The following is a 12801-nucleotide window of genomic DNA, read 5'->3' on the forward strand; positions in this document are numbered from 1 at the left end:
GAGCATACTCGTGCTCTGCTATGGCCATAGTCTTTTGGATCACTTGGAGTGCATATACAATTGCTGAGATGTATGTGTCGACACTTGTAGCTTTTAAATAACACAATTCTCCAGTTGACATAAAGTCATTTTTTATGTACCCTTATGATTCTTCGTGAAGTCCCAAAACGAGAATAAAGGGCTTCCGATAACCTAGCCTCATCAGTGCGCAATGATCTAGGTTGTGAATGTCTTCCATTCACAGGATAATCCATATCCTCTAGGTGTCTACCAACACTAGGTTGGTTACCAACGAATAGTTGGTCTGCATTTACTATCTCAGAAGACTTAGCCTTCAGTTGCTTGCAAGCATCTTAATCCCAATTTGTGACCATACTTCTCCCCCTCTTATTTACAACAACGTTGCAATAGGGAGTTTAGTGGTGTTCTATTTAACCACTCTTTCTGGCACTTTCACATAAGATTAATTTGAGTGACACCTCATAGTAAATGCATATGGCAGTTAATTTGCAACTTCTTGCAAATCATTCGAACCCAAAGGTTCAGTTTTATAACACTCCCGTCGCGGCCCGCCTCCTCCACTCCAACCAAGTCAGGCCAACGTGGAGCCCCGTCCCCCCCCCCCCCCCCCCACTCCTCCCAGATTTGCAGCTCGCACCCCGGGAATCCCCAGAATTCCATCGCCACGCCGCGCGCTGCCCGTGGCACCCGGAGCGGAGCGCACCCTCCCCCTCTCCACCGCAATTCCCGAGGCGGGGACGCTTCCTGCCTTGGCGCTCGCTCCCTCCCTCGTGATCGGCGCCGCGGGCGAGGCGGAACTCGGGCGAATCGCGCTGTCCGGAGGGGGGAGTCTAGGGTTCTGGCCATGCCGGCCGCGTCGTAGGGCGGGGGTCCCTGCCTGCGTCGCCGGCGCGTGTGGAGATCTCGGGGCCTCCGAACCCTAACGGGGGACGGGAGCCCGGCAGCTGCTGAGGCATGGACGTGGACTCGCGCATGACGACGGAGTCCGACTCCGACTCCGACGCGGCGGCCGCCGCGGCCGCTCACGGGGGCAGCGCCGGAGGCTCGGGGTCCGGGAGCGAGACCTCCTCGTCGTCCGCGCCATCGACGCCCGGGACACCTGGGACGCCCGGCGCTGCGGGACCGAGGCCAGCGCCCGGGTACACGGTGGTGAACGCGGTGATCGATAAGAAGGAGGACGGACCAGGGTGCCGATGCGGGCACACGCTGACGGCGGTGCCGGCTGTCGGGGAGGACGGCACGCCCGGATACATCGGACCGCGGTTGATCCTGTTTGGTGGGGCCACCGCGCTCGAAGGGAACTCTGCCACCCCACCCTCTTCGGCCGGGAGCGCGGGGATCCGTATGCTTTCTATCTTATATATATGGCTTGCGTTTTCTGATTTTGGAATGTTGGTAGCCCTTGCCTTGCCCTAGGGTTGTTCTGGGTATGCTCTGGGCTGGGTTGAATTTTGGATGCTCTGGTAACTTGGAGCAGTTTGGCATTAAGATGAATTTATGGGCTTAAGGTTGTCTACAGATAATCCTTGGAAAAAGTTATAATGTGGGTGCAATAATTCTGAATGCTGATTTCTAGTGGCAGTTAGAAAACTGTTGATGGTCTGATTTTTACTCTCTGCAGAAGTATAATTCGTCATGTCATTTTAGATTTTAATTCGTCTAGCTCTGAATGAATTAAAGCCTTTTACAAGGAATTTAGTTGGATCTTATTTGTGAAAACAGAGACTTCAGGTGTTGTTGGGTGATTTGTTGTTTTGCTTAGAGATTAAATACAGTAGTGCTCCACCTGATAGTTGATAATCATACTGGTAGGTGCTAGCTAGAGTTGTTTGGTGTCAAGAAATTGTAATGATTGGTTCTCTTGACGGAAAATTTAGTTTCTTGGCACCTAAATTGGGTGTTATACTGGGTGCGTTTTATCATTTTTATGCTTATTCTAGGCTTCTATCACATTAGCAGGAGGATTATTTTTCGGCAAGTTAGAAGGTGTATATGTAACTATTCACGACTGACATTAGTTGGGAATTTAAAGACTTTTCTTTGGGTTACCAATTAGAAACATTCCGCAATGTGCAAAAGGAATTGCTCGGACCTTTAAATTGTAATTCATAATGAAAAAGTAAATGGATTCTGTTGTGGTTATGGAATGCCATTTTTGTTTTTCAGTCAAACATAAAGTTGGGGTTCTCTTTTATTTTAGGTCTTGCTGGTGCCACAGCAGATGTCCATTGTTATGACGTGTCATCGAACAAGTGGAGCAGGTAGAGTATGCCATAAATGATTTTGATTTTTTTTTCAACATTTGGTACTTGGTGCCTTGATTTTGTTAAGTTTGTATATAGCATGGTACTTATATATTGGCAATATGCATAAATCTTCAAAATTTCAAATATATCTAACTACCACTGTACTTTGTTAGGCTTACCCCACTTGGCGAGCCTCCTTCACCAAGAGCTGCACATGTAGCAACTGCGGTTGGAACCATGGTGGTCATTCAGGTATTTATTTTTACTACTGGTTACATTATTTGCTGACTAGGCTGGTGTCAACTTATCATTTATTATAAATCAGTTCTAGTGCCAACTATTCTGACTAAATATTTGCCCCTTTTGTCATGGGGCGGGGCATGGAGGCCCATAGGGATAGGCTCATGGTTAGGATTAGTGAATAATTGGCACTAATCCTAACCCTGAGCCTATCTTTTTTTTTCTCGAATGCGCAGGAGGACTGCACCCCTAAGCTTATCCACTAATCCGAACCCTGAGCCTGTCCCTATGAGCCTCCATGCCTTGGCTACCGCCCCATACACCTTTATGGTACAAAACGGTTGTCTTTTTTTTTTTGCAGTATGAATATTTGTCATAGTTCAAACTTGTCCCTTTATTGCCAATTTACCACACCAATCATATGCATAGTTTCAGATCGCCTGATCGATCCCACTGGGCGATCAGGCGATTAGTCGCGATTAGGCGTCGATCAGGGCGATTAGTCGCCCCTGATCGTCCCCTGGTCGTCCTGTGTATTTATATATATATATATTTATATATATATATATATATATATATATATATATATATATATATATATATATATATATATGCGACTAAATATATATATATATATATATATATATATATATATATATATATATATATATATATATATATATATATATATATATATATATAGTCATATATATAACACTATATATAGATATATACTTATATATAGTATAGACTATAGAGACTTGCAGCAGTATGCCAGTATAAATAGTCCAATATTCAATACTTGAATAGTCCAAAACAGAAGTATATCCAGCTTACTAGACCAGCACAGCAGCAACAAGTTTATTCAATACTTAAATAGTTTGTTCAATACTTCAAGTCGCAGTTTTAGCAAACAAGTTTTCTGATTTTCTCCCAGCCGTCAGGGAAGCTGAAAAGACAGGTAGACCTCGTGGGGCTACCTCTATTAATAATGGGCCAGTCCAGTCAAACAGACTGTTGGACTACCTGAGCACAGACTGGACTGTTGGGGCCATTGTTTTCAGATCGTCCGACTAATCGTGATTAGGCCCGATTAGTCGGGCTGATCGGTACTTAGTGCTCGATAAGGGGGTTCGATTCAATCAGGTGATCTGATCGTCCATATCGTGCGACTAGTCGGCGATATGCAGCGATTAGTCGTCTGGTTAGCGATCAGTCACGTTAATTACTTAGGTTCAGAGTTTCAGACTTTAGTTAAGTCTTCAGACTTCAGTTGTATGATGATCTCATATAGGTGTTGCCTTCTTGGTCATGGTCTAGTAAGTTGTAGAATTGCAGTTTCATAGTTTCATATAGAATTGTTGCTGGAGATGTACTGCTGTTTTGGACTATTCAAGTATTCATACTGCTGTTTTGGACTATTTAAGTATTCATACTGCTGTTTTGGACTATTATTACTGCTGCCTTGTCTATATTTGTGCTTGTCCTTAGCAAGTCTCTATACTATATAAGTATATATCTATATATAGTGCTATATATGTCCTGGAAATACATAGGACGACCAGGGGACGATTAGGGTCGATCTGGGGCGATTAATCACCCTGATCGTTGCCTAATCGCGACTAATCGTCTGATCGCCCAGTGGCATCGATCAGACGATCAGGCGATCTGAAAACAATGGTTGGGGCCAGTCTAGGCTGTTGGACTACCTCTATTAATCGCGACTGATCGGCTCCTAGGCGATTAATCGTTCCATATCGTCGCCTAATCGGACGATCAGTAACACTAATCGAGTCGAACACCCTAATCGAGCACAGAGAAACGATCAGCCCGACTAATCGCTATTAGTCGGACGATCTGAAAACAATGATCATATGTCAAAACAAACCCAGAGAAAGTAGCCACTAGCTAGAGTTGATACACCTAGTAAACGTCTCGACCATCCGGAGAGGTGCTTGCTGTGTGATCAAGCTGCTGAATCAATCAATCATTTGCTAGTTGGATGCATCTTTGCCAAACAATTTTGGTTTGAATTATTGAAGATTGGATGCTGGCAAGGTCTCTGTCCCCAGCAGGATGACCGTTCCTTCGAGTCATGGTGGATGAGTTGCAGTTCCAGAGTGATTGAGGCGGCAAGGAAAGACTTCAACTCTGGTTATTTTAGGAGCTTAGATTATCTGGAAGCATAGGAACAGGTGTGTGTTTGATGGTTGCAGCCCGAGTCTGGTTGCGGCCCTTCAGGCTGCTAAGGTGGAGGCTATCCTTTGGTCTCTATCTGAGATCAAAGCTTTGTCTTTCCTTTGGATCGATGAGCTCCGGGTCTAGCTGCGTGGTAGAGTTTTAGGCCTAGCTAGTGCTGAGTTGTGTGTAGAATCCTTCTTCGATGTGCGTGTGTGTTTTTGTATTCTAAATTCTGGCCTCCGTGTGGAGGTTTTCTTGTACTTGGTCCATTTTGGACCTCTTTTTTCTCCTGCTTAATATTATTGATGCGCAGTTCTCCTGCGTATTCCAGAAGAAAAAAAAACTTCAGTACTAGGCTGTCTTAGAGACTCTTTGGGTGGATTCAAAAGTTTCATCTCAGCATTATTCTTATATTTTAGGGTGGAATTGGTCCTGCTGGTTTATCCGCAGAGGATCTTCATGTTCTAGACCTTACACAGCAACGGGCACGATGGCACAGGTAATTAGTATTCTCTACTTGAGTTTAGAATTGCATACAATATTTGTCCATATTGTTTCTAAGGTTGCCACACGTATGCAGAGTTGTGGTTCAAGGACCTGGTCCAGGTCCACGATATGGTCATGTGATGGCCTTGGTTGGGCAGAGATTTTTGTTGAGTATTGGTGGAAATGACGGTAATGCAAAGCTGTCTTATTCATCTGTAAATTTTTAAGTAGCGTTTCCCTGCACTATGGCACAGCCTGAATGGTTCCAAACTTCCAATACTGGGACCGTCTTCATGTATTTAGGGAAGCGGCCTCTGGCGGACGTATGGGCCCTTGATACTGCAGCTAAGCCATATGAATGGAGGAAACTTGAACCAGAAGGTGAAGGACCACCTCCATGCATGTAAGTATGCGGTATGCCAATAGGGATGGGAACTGCTTCTTAATTGTGATTTGTCTCCATGCATGTAAGTATGCCAATAGGGATAGGAACTGCTGTTTTATTGTGATTTGTGAAGTATATTAGATTGAGCTAAGCCTAAGATTAATTTATTAGTCACTGACTTGAAACTTAAAAATATTTCCATGAGAATAAATTAAACTGCATTTACCATCTCATGCCATATTGCTGTCTAAGTTTTCTATGAGGTTATCTGCATATTGATCTTCTATTTATTTTGTGCGGCACAGAAGTAACTCACTGTGGTAGTGTAGTCCCACCATGCTGCTAATCAGTTACTAGTGATCTGATCTCATGAGTTTACATTCTTTCTGTTTTTTTTTAAAAACTGACAATAGTTTGTTTGGTAATGGGTATTATTCTGTAATTGTTCTGTGGGGTGCTATTGATTAGGTATGCCACTGCAAGTGCACGCTCTGATGGACTTCTCTTACTTTGTGGCGGGAGGGATGCAAATAGCGTGGTAAGTAATTGTTATCACTTAACTTCTCAGATAAAAAATGTTAATGGCTAATTAATTAGCATTAGTATCACTGCTTCTGAAAGTAATACATTACATGCCAAGACTTTGTTCTCTTAGCATTTATAGTCATGCTGTCCAAGAAAGGTTCCATGCATCCTTTTGTGAGAAAAATGGAGCAGTTACCATGGAAATCTCATATTAATGTATAGTACATCTGAAATCTGAAGCTGGGACTTTTTATGAAATAGCAGCTACAGAAGAATTTAGATACATCACAAGGAAACTAAACAAAGTTGTGGTTTGTCCATCTGACTCAGGAGAGATTAACTCGACCACGTTTGGCACACAGGCCAGGGTAGAACCTAGTGCCAGAGGCTCCCACATGAGTAGGGTTCGGGAAAGGGATAAACCAAGGCCACATTTAGCATTTTTTTGTTGATTTGGTATCAGTTCTATTTTTATTCTTATATGTGTGTACTTTTGCAAAACTTCCAGCCCTTATCAAGTGCATATGGTCTTGCAAAACATAGAGATGGGCGCTGGGAGTGGGCAATTGCCCCCGGTGTCTCTCCATCACCCAGATACCAACATGCAGCTGTAAGCTGTTGCCTATTCTGCTTAAACTTTTTTTAGGTTACTGTAAGGTCCTGTTGTAATGCTTGCTATTTGTCGCTTAGGTTTTTGTGAATGCACGTCTTCATGTGTCAGGAGGTGCTCTTGGAGGCGGGCGGATGGTGGAAGACTCCTCAAGTGTTGCAGGTCTGGTTTTAAAATATTGAAACAACTCAAGTTCTATGTATCAAGTTGTTTAATACCTTCTGAAAAGTGTCCTGTGGTGCCAATAATCCACGAGACGGTCATTGAACGATCCATGAGTTCCAAGCTCAATTAAGTTCCACATCAGTTTTTTTTCCAAACACACAATAAGTGTTATGTGTTTATATCTATTTCTGTCTACATAAGCGCATTGCACATGTACTTCAAATCTCTAAACGCTCTAGTCATTTTCAACATTTTTCATTCATAAGACCCTTGCTAATGATATCAGCATGATGTACTGTACTCTTTGATGATACCTATGATGCTCGTGCTGATAGAAACTGGTTCCTCTCCTTATTTTCCTAGCATTTGAATTGTCTTGCACGCGTGCCTTGTTTGGTATATCCGTATATGTATGCACATTCAATTACCCCAGTTTAACACTTATGTGGCAACCTATGGTTGATATTACCCTTTTCTTTCTAGTAAGTTTGTGTTGTTCAACTTATTTCAGTACTGGATACTGCTGCTGGAGTCTGGTGTGACACAAAATCTGTTGTTACAACTCCTAGGACAGGAAGATTTAGTGCAGATGCAGCAGGGGGTGATGCTGCTGTTGAGCTTACACGACGGTGCAGGCATGCAGCAGCAGCTGTTAATGATCTAATATTCATTTATGGAGGTTTACGGGGTGGTAAGATAATTGGGTTAGACACATGTTTCTTTCTCAAATTTCCCCACTTCTTTTGCTTGACAGTGCTGTTCTCATTTGTCACATTTATATTTTTTTTAAAACAAAGATTACCGTGAATTGCCATTGGCATTATACAGTTCAGTGTGTACCGCATGATGAGGTTTGACTTTGCAGGACAATGGGCTATCATGGAATTGTTTGTGCTTTTGTTTAGAATCGATACATAGCATCCTTATATTGCAGCTACCTTCTGTGAGACGCCATTTATCACTTCTGATTCACTACATAAAAATGAGTAAATGAAGTGTATGATCTTGAGGGCCAAAATGACCATGTTAATAATTTATTTATCTGGATGGTTGTTGTTCACTATTGAGTGGATACTGTGTCATTTAGTGACCAGTGCATGATAATTTTTGTTAACACAAATGATTTTTTGCTGGTTTGGCTTGATTCATCTTGGGTTTGGCTTTGCATTCTCATAATATTATATTTATGAATACTTAAAACGATTATGGTGGAATTACTATGTTTGCCTTCACTTTAAATTCGATAAAGGTACTGTTCAGCTTCTCAATTTTGGGTAGTAATGATCATGTTTATAATGCTTCTAGTATTGCATGATATGATCTGACCCTATTATTGCTTATTGGTTCCTAATTTAATGGAGTTGAGATTGTAGGGGTACTTCTGGATGACCTTCTTGTGGCTGAGGATCTTGCTGCTGCTGAAACAACAAATGCTGCTAATCATGCAGCAGCAAGTGCAGCTGCCACAAACTTGCAAGTGGGACGAGCACCGGGGAAGTATGCGTACAATGACGAACGAACAAGACAAACAACTATGGAATCAGGTCCTGATGGAACTGTAGTTCTTGGGACTCCAGTTGCACCTCCTGTTAATGGAGACATCTATACTGATATCAGTCCTGAGAATGCTGTGATGCAAGGACAGAGGTATATGCATTACTTTTTATGAACGTATACGTATTCCTGTGCTGTTTTATGAGAAAGTAAATAATATTTTCGTGATAGCTATTTAGTTCTGATGAGTTTAGAATCCATCCCAGGAGATTAAGCAAAGGCGTGGATTACTTGGTTGAAGCATCAGCAGCAGAGGCGGAGGCAATCAGTGCTACATTAGCTGCTGTGAAGGCCAGGCAGGTTAATGGTGAGTTGGAGCAGTTGCCAGACAAGGAGCAATCTCCAGACTTTACATCAACCAGCAAACATTCAAGCCTCATCAAACCGGACAGTGCTCTTTCTAACAACATGGCAGCTCCACCTGGGGTTCGGTTGCACCATAGAGCTGTGAGTAGAATACATGGTCAATTTTTTTGATATGGGTGTTCCCGATTATAGGAACGAGTTCCCGGCCGCAGCCCAGATCGAGTAGGCTGGGGCGGCACCGGAAGGGCTCGCCGGCGACCTATGGTAATGGTTGGCGGAACCACCAGCTGTTTATCGTCGGCAACGCCTAATGCTGGATTTGTGGAACAAGAACGTCCCCTTTTCTCTCTGCTGTCTCCCTCTCTTTTATTCCAATACTTTTCCCTAAACATAGAAACTAGGGAGCAGTATAATGCTCAATAAGGTAACTAATACTACCATTACAAAAATGAGGGATACTTGCTACCAAATAAGTCACAACTGATTACTTTCCATAACCTACTGTTTCCTAAAATACACTCTATTCGGCTGGGCCATATCATTTTTATTTTACCTTTATAGCTATTTTTCACTTGACATTTTATTGTCGTGTGTCTGCACTTGTTACTGATGTCCTAGTAGAAGTTATTTGCACAATGACATCTCACTTTGGTTTTACCTTTTCGCCTTGCAGGTTGTGGTGGCTGCTGAAACTGGAGGTGCCCTAGGTGGCATGGTCAGGCAGCTATCAATTGACCAATTTGAAAATGAAGGGAGAAGAGTCAGCTATGGAACCCCAGAGAACGCAACTGCAGCAAGAAAGCTACTAGATAGACAAATGTCTATTAATAGTATTCCTAAAAAGGTACTTTTCATTGATCTAATATATGCTTACACAATAAAACACCAGTGCTTATTGAGGTAAATAAGAAAATGATTTTAGCTTTCAACACAATAAATGAAAGCTACCAATTACTTAACCATTTCCTCCTGTTTTGTGTGTCTGCTGCTATACATATATAGGTAATTGCATCTCTGTTGAAACCTCGTGGCTGGAAACCCCCTGTCCGGAGGCAGTTCTTCTTGGATTGCAATGAAATTGCAGACCTATGTGACAGTGCTGAGCGAATATTTTCAAGTGAACCAAGTGTTTTGCAGCTTAAAGCTCCTGTTAAGATATTTGGAGATTTACACGGACAATTTGGAGATCTGATGAGGTTATTTGATGAATATGGTGCTCCTTCGACTGCAGGTGACATTGCGTAAGTATATCTTTCCTTTGGGAATGAAACCACTACACTTACACATCCTTGATACATAATTAACTTTTTATGTATATGACACATTTATCTTGTATCACTGAGCCTACCAAAATGACTAAACTCTGGACCCATGTTACCCCTATTCTTGACTCTAGATGGAGTTTTTCTTCTTCTTGGGTCTTCAGCTCATTTTTATTTTTTCTTAACATGCAGTTACATTGATTATCTATTCTTGGGGGATTATGTAGATCGCGGCCAGCATAGTTTAGAAACTATCACTCTTCTTCTTGCATTGAAGGTATCTACTGTGCACTACCTCCAAACTATGTAGACTTCTGATGAAGTACTCTAGTTAAGGTATGATCTCCACATATTCAAATACTGTGTATTTCAGGTTGAATATCCTCAAAATGTACATTTGATTCGAGGAAATCACGAAGCTGCAGATATCAATGCTTTGTTTGGTTTCCGAATAGAGTGTATAGAACGAATGGTAATTGCCTTTTCGTCTACTGCATTACTTTATAGAATCACCTAGAATCTTTTGCTTATGGCGGTACTCTTTTTTTAAAAATAGGGCGAAAGAGATGGTATCTGGACATGGCATCGAATGAATAGGCTATTTAATTGGCTTCCTTTGGCTGCGCTTATAGAAAAGAAAATCATCTGTATGCATGGTGGCATCGGTCGGTCAATCAACCATGTCGAGCAAATTGAGAATCTTCAAAGGCCAATTACAATGGAAGCTGGCTCGGTTGTTCTCATGGATCTTCTATGGTTGGCATTTTCATTGACTCCTACAGTTCACCCTCCCATAATTGGTACTCATTTCATTTCATATCTTGTTCTGACTTTTACAGGTCTGATCCAACAGAGAATGACAGTGTTGAAGGACTGAGGCCCAATGCCCGGGGTCCTGGTCTTGTTACATTTGGGGTTGGTGCTTATGTCCATGTGTTGTATATGTCCTCTCCTTTTAGACCCTTCAGTTTCTTGTGTTCACATTTTGTTGTTACCAGCCTGATCGGGTTATGGAGTTCTGCAACAACAATGATCTTCAGTTAATTGTACGAGCACATGAGTGTGTGATGGATGGCTTTGAACGCTTTGCCCAAGGTCATCTGATCACTCTTTTCTCCGCAACAAATTATTGTGGTGAGATGTCTTGTGAAAATATGCTTTCAGTTTCTTTACTCAACACACAATTTGTTGACTTGGATACACACATAGGTACTGCAAATAATGCAGGTGCGATCTTGGTTTTGGGTAGAGATCTTGTGGTTGTGCCAAAACTAATCCATCCTTTGCCCCCTGCAATTACATCACCTGAAGCGTCGCCGGATCATATTGAGGACACATGGATGCAGGTAACTCTAGTATTAATCGCAATGTGTCCACCTCTTAGGTGCTTCAGTCTACCTCTTAATACTGTGACCTGTGCAATGAAATTCAGGAGCTAAATGCTAACAGACCACCAACTCCGACCAGGGGGCGTCCCCAAGCAGTAGCTAATGAACGGGGCTCTCTCGCCTGGATATAGTAGATTCATTACACATTGGTTGGTATGATCCATATGAAGCCTGAGTGATCAGGATCTTGTTATTTCATTTGTGTTCGGGAGAGGGGTTGGTCCACAGCCATACGGAAACGAAAGGTTGATGTACAGGGAGCAGAGAGGACTAAAGTCGGTAGAAGTGAGCTTGATCTAGGACAGTGCTCTCCAATTCGTTCCATTGAACACAAGTAGCAGTACAAATAGAACTCATCCTAAGATCCTTGGAGGCTTCACTTGTATATACTCAGCTGGGTGGATAGGTGGTGGGTGTATGGTGTGATTTTGGCATCCAATTGGAATGGCAAAGGTAATAGTGTTATTGTACTAGGAATTCTTTCCCTTTTTTTTTCTTTCTCGGGGCCTAGAATTCTCATGTTGCAAATTATTTTTGAGTTGCCACAGGGATTTGCCAGGAGGGCTCGAAGTCCTGTTGTTTTGTATAATAGTGCTCTCAGCCTCATTGTAATTTCAGACACATGCTGATGTGTACAATTTTGTGTTAAAGTGAGAATTTTTTGGGGGTGGAGAATGGACGGCTTGATTTATAGTGGAGGTAAAGAGCTGTTATTTACATATTTGATGTGCGATTTTACTGTACTAGTTGTTTGTATGCACTACTTCGAATGTGTGTATTACACATAGGTGGGCGCTATTTGGCATATAGACGTGAGGCCTGTTTAGTCCGCTGCTTAACTTTGTCATAGTTTATCTAATTTTTTCAGCCTAAAGTTAGTTCTTTCATTTGGCCAACTAACTTTAAGCAAGCTGTGGGCTTGTGGCGTAGTTAGCTGGGAGACAAATGGGCCTGTGGTCTGGTGGTTTGTGGCTATCATGCGGTGATATTGGATTTTTTTTTATTATTAAAGCAGGAAGGAAATCTGCTCCACATGCGTCCACGTCAGCAAAAATAATTTTGGCCGTTCGATCGTGAATCATTGATTCCGATTCTCTTCCGCGCGGCCGTGTCTAGATGCTTCCAGATTACGGTTCTTCTCTCTTCGCATCCTATCTGCGGCTCCTTCCTGCACATCTCGCGCTCCCACCTCCCCCCAAACCCCACCCTCTCCTGCTCGCTTGCGGCTTCGGCGACAACTGCTTTGGACTCCAGTTCTCTCCGCCGGCGCTCCCCCTTCCCCCCCTCCAGCCCCACCCTCCCCCGCCCGCCCGCGGCTCCGGTGACAGCCGCCACCGCTTCAGACTCCAGATCCTTTATCGCGTACATCAGCTAGCCCATGAATGTTCCAGATGAATCTACACATGCCCCGCTCCCGCTGTCGTGCCTCCGG

The 12801-nt window shown here is 42.9% G+C and overlaps 1 protein-coding gene across 7 annotated transcripts; it reads left to right on the top strand.

Moving 5' to 3' along the window:
• The first annotated feature begins 536 nt into the window (after positions 1-536).
• LOC100381465 (serine/threonine-protein phosphatase BSL2 homolog) lies at positions 537-12086 on the top strand. 7 transcript variants are annotated; one of them, XR_002269443.2, is made up of 22 exons: positions 547-1363; positions 2222-2282; positions 2441-2519; positions 5108-5187; positions 5269-5363; positions 5478-5577; positions 6028-6097; positions 6593-6694; positions 6775-6856; positions 7371-7550; positions 8233-8506; positions 8620-8860; positions 9393-9563; positions 9722-9960; positions 10174-10258; positions 10355-10453; positions 10538-10737; positions 10821-10896; positions 10980-11115; positions 11209-11327; positions 11414-11822; positions 11918-12086. XR_002269443.2 is itself a non-coding variant. In XM_020553439.2 (21 exons), exons 1-21 carry the CDS (start codon positions 976-978, stop codon positions 11498-11500), a joined length of 2982 nt encoding a protein of 993 aa, XP_020409028.1. In that variant the 5' UTR covers positions 537-975; the 3' UTR covers positions 11501-12086. The 7 variants fall into 7 exon arrangements, 4 of the variants coding, with proteins under 4 accessions (XP_020409028.1, XP_020409029.1, XP_020409030.1 ...); XR_002269442.2 differs by having other exon boundaries at positions 581-1363; positions 11191-11327; XM_020553439.2 differs by having other exon boundaries at positions 537-1363; positions 11191-11327; positions 11414-12086.
• The last annotated feature ends 715 nt before the right edge of the window (positions 12087-12801 follow it).

This window comes from Zea mays, chromosome 5, assembly GCF_902167145.1.
Source record: "Zea mays cultivar B73 chromosome 5, Zm-B73-REFERENCE-NAM-5.0, whole genome shotgun sequence".
Classification (NCBI taxonomy): Eukaryota; Viridiplantae; Streptophyta; class Magnoliopsida; order Poales; family Poaceae; genus Zea; species Zea mays.

Excerpts from the sequence above, each read along its gene's own strand:
- LOC100381465 (XM_020553439.2), top strand. The coding sequence starts at position 976 with ATGGACGTGGACTCGCGCATGACGACGGAGTCCGACTCCGACTCCGAC. Across the intron at positions 5,364-5,477 it reads GAGTATTGGTGGAAATGACG|GGAAGCGGCCTCTGGCGGAC; the intron begins GTAATGCAAAGC and ends TCATGTATTTAG. Across the intron at positions 11,328-11,413 it reads TTGAGGACACATGGATGCAG|GAGCTAAATGCTAACAGACC; the intron begins GTAACTCTAGTA and ends AATGAAATTCAG.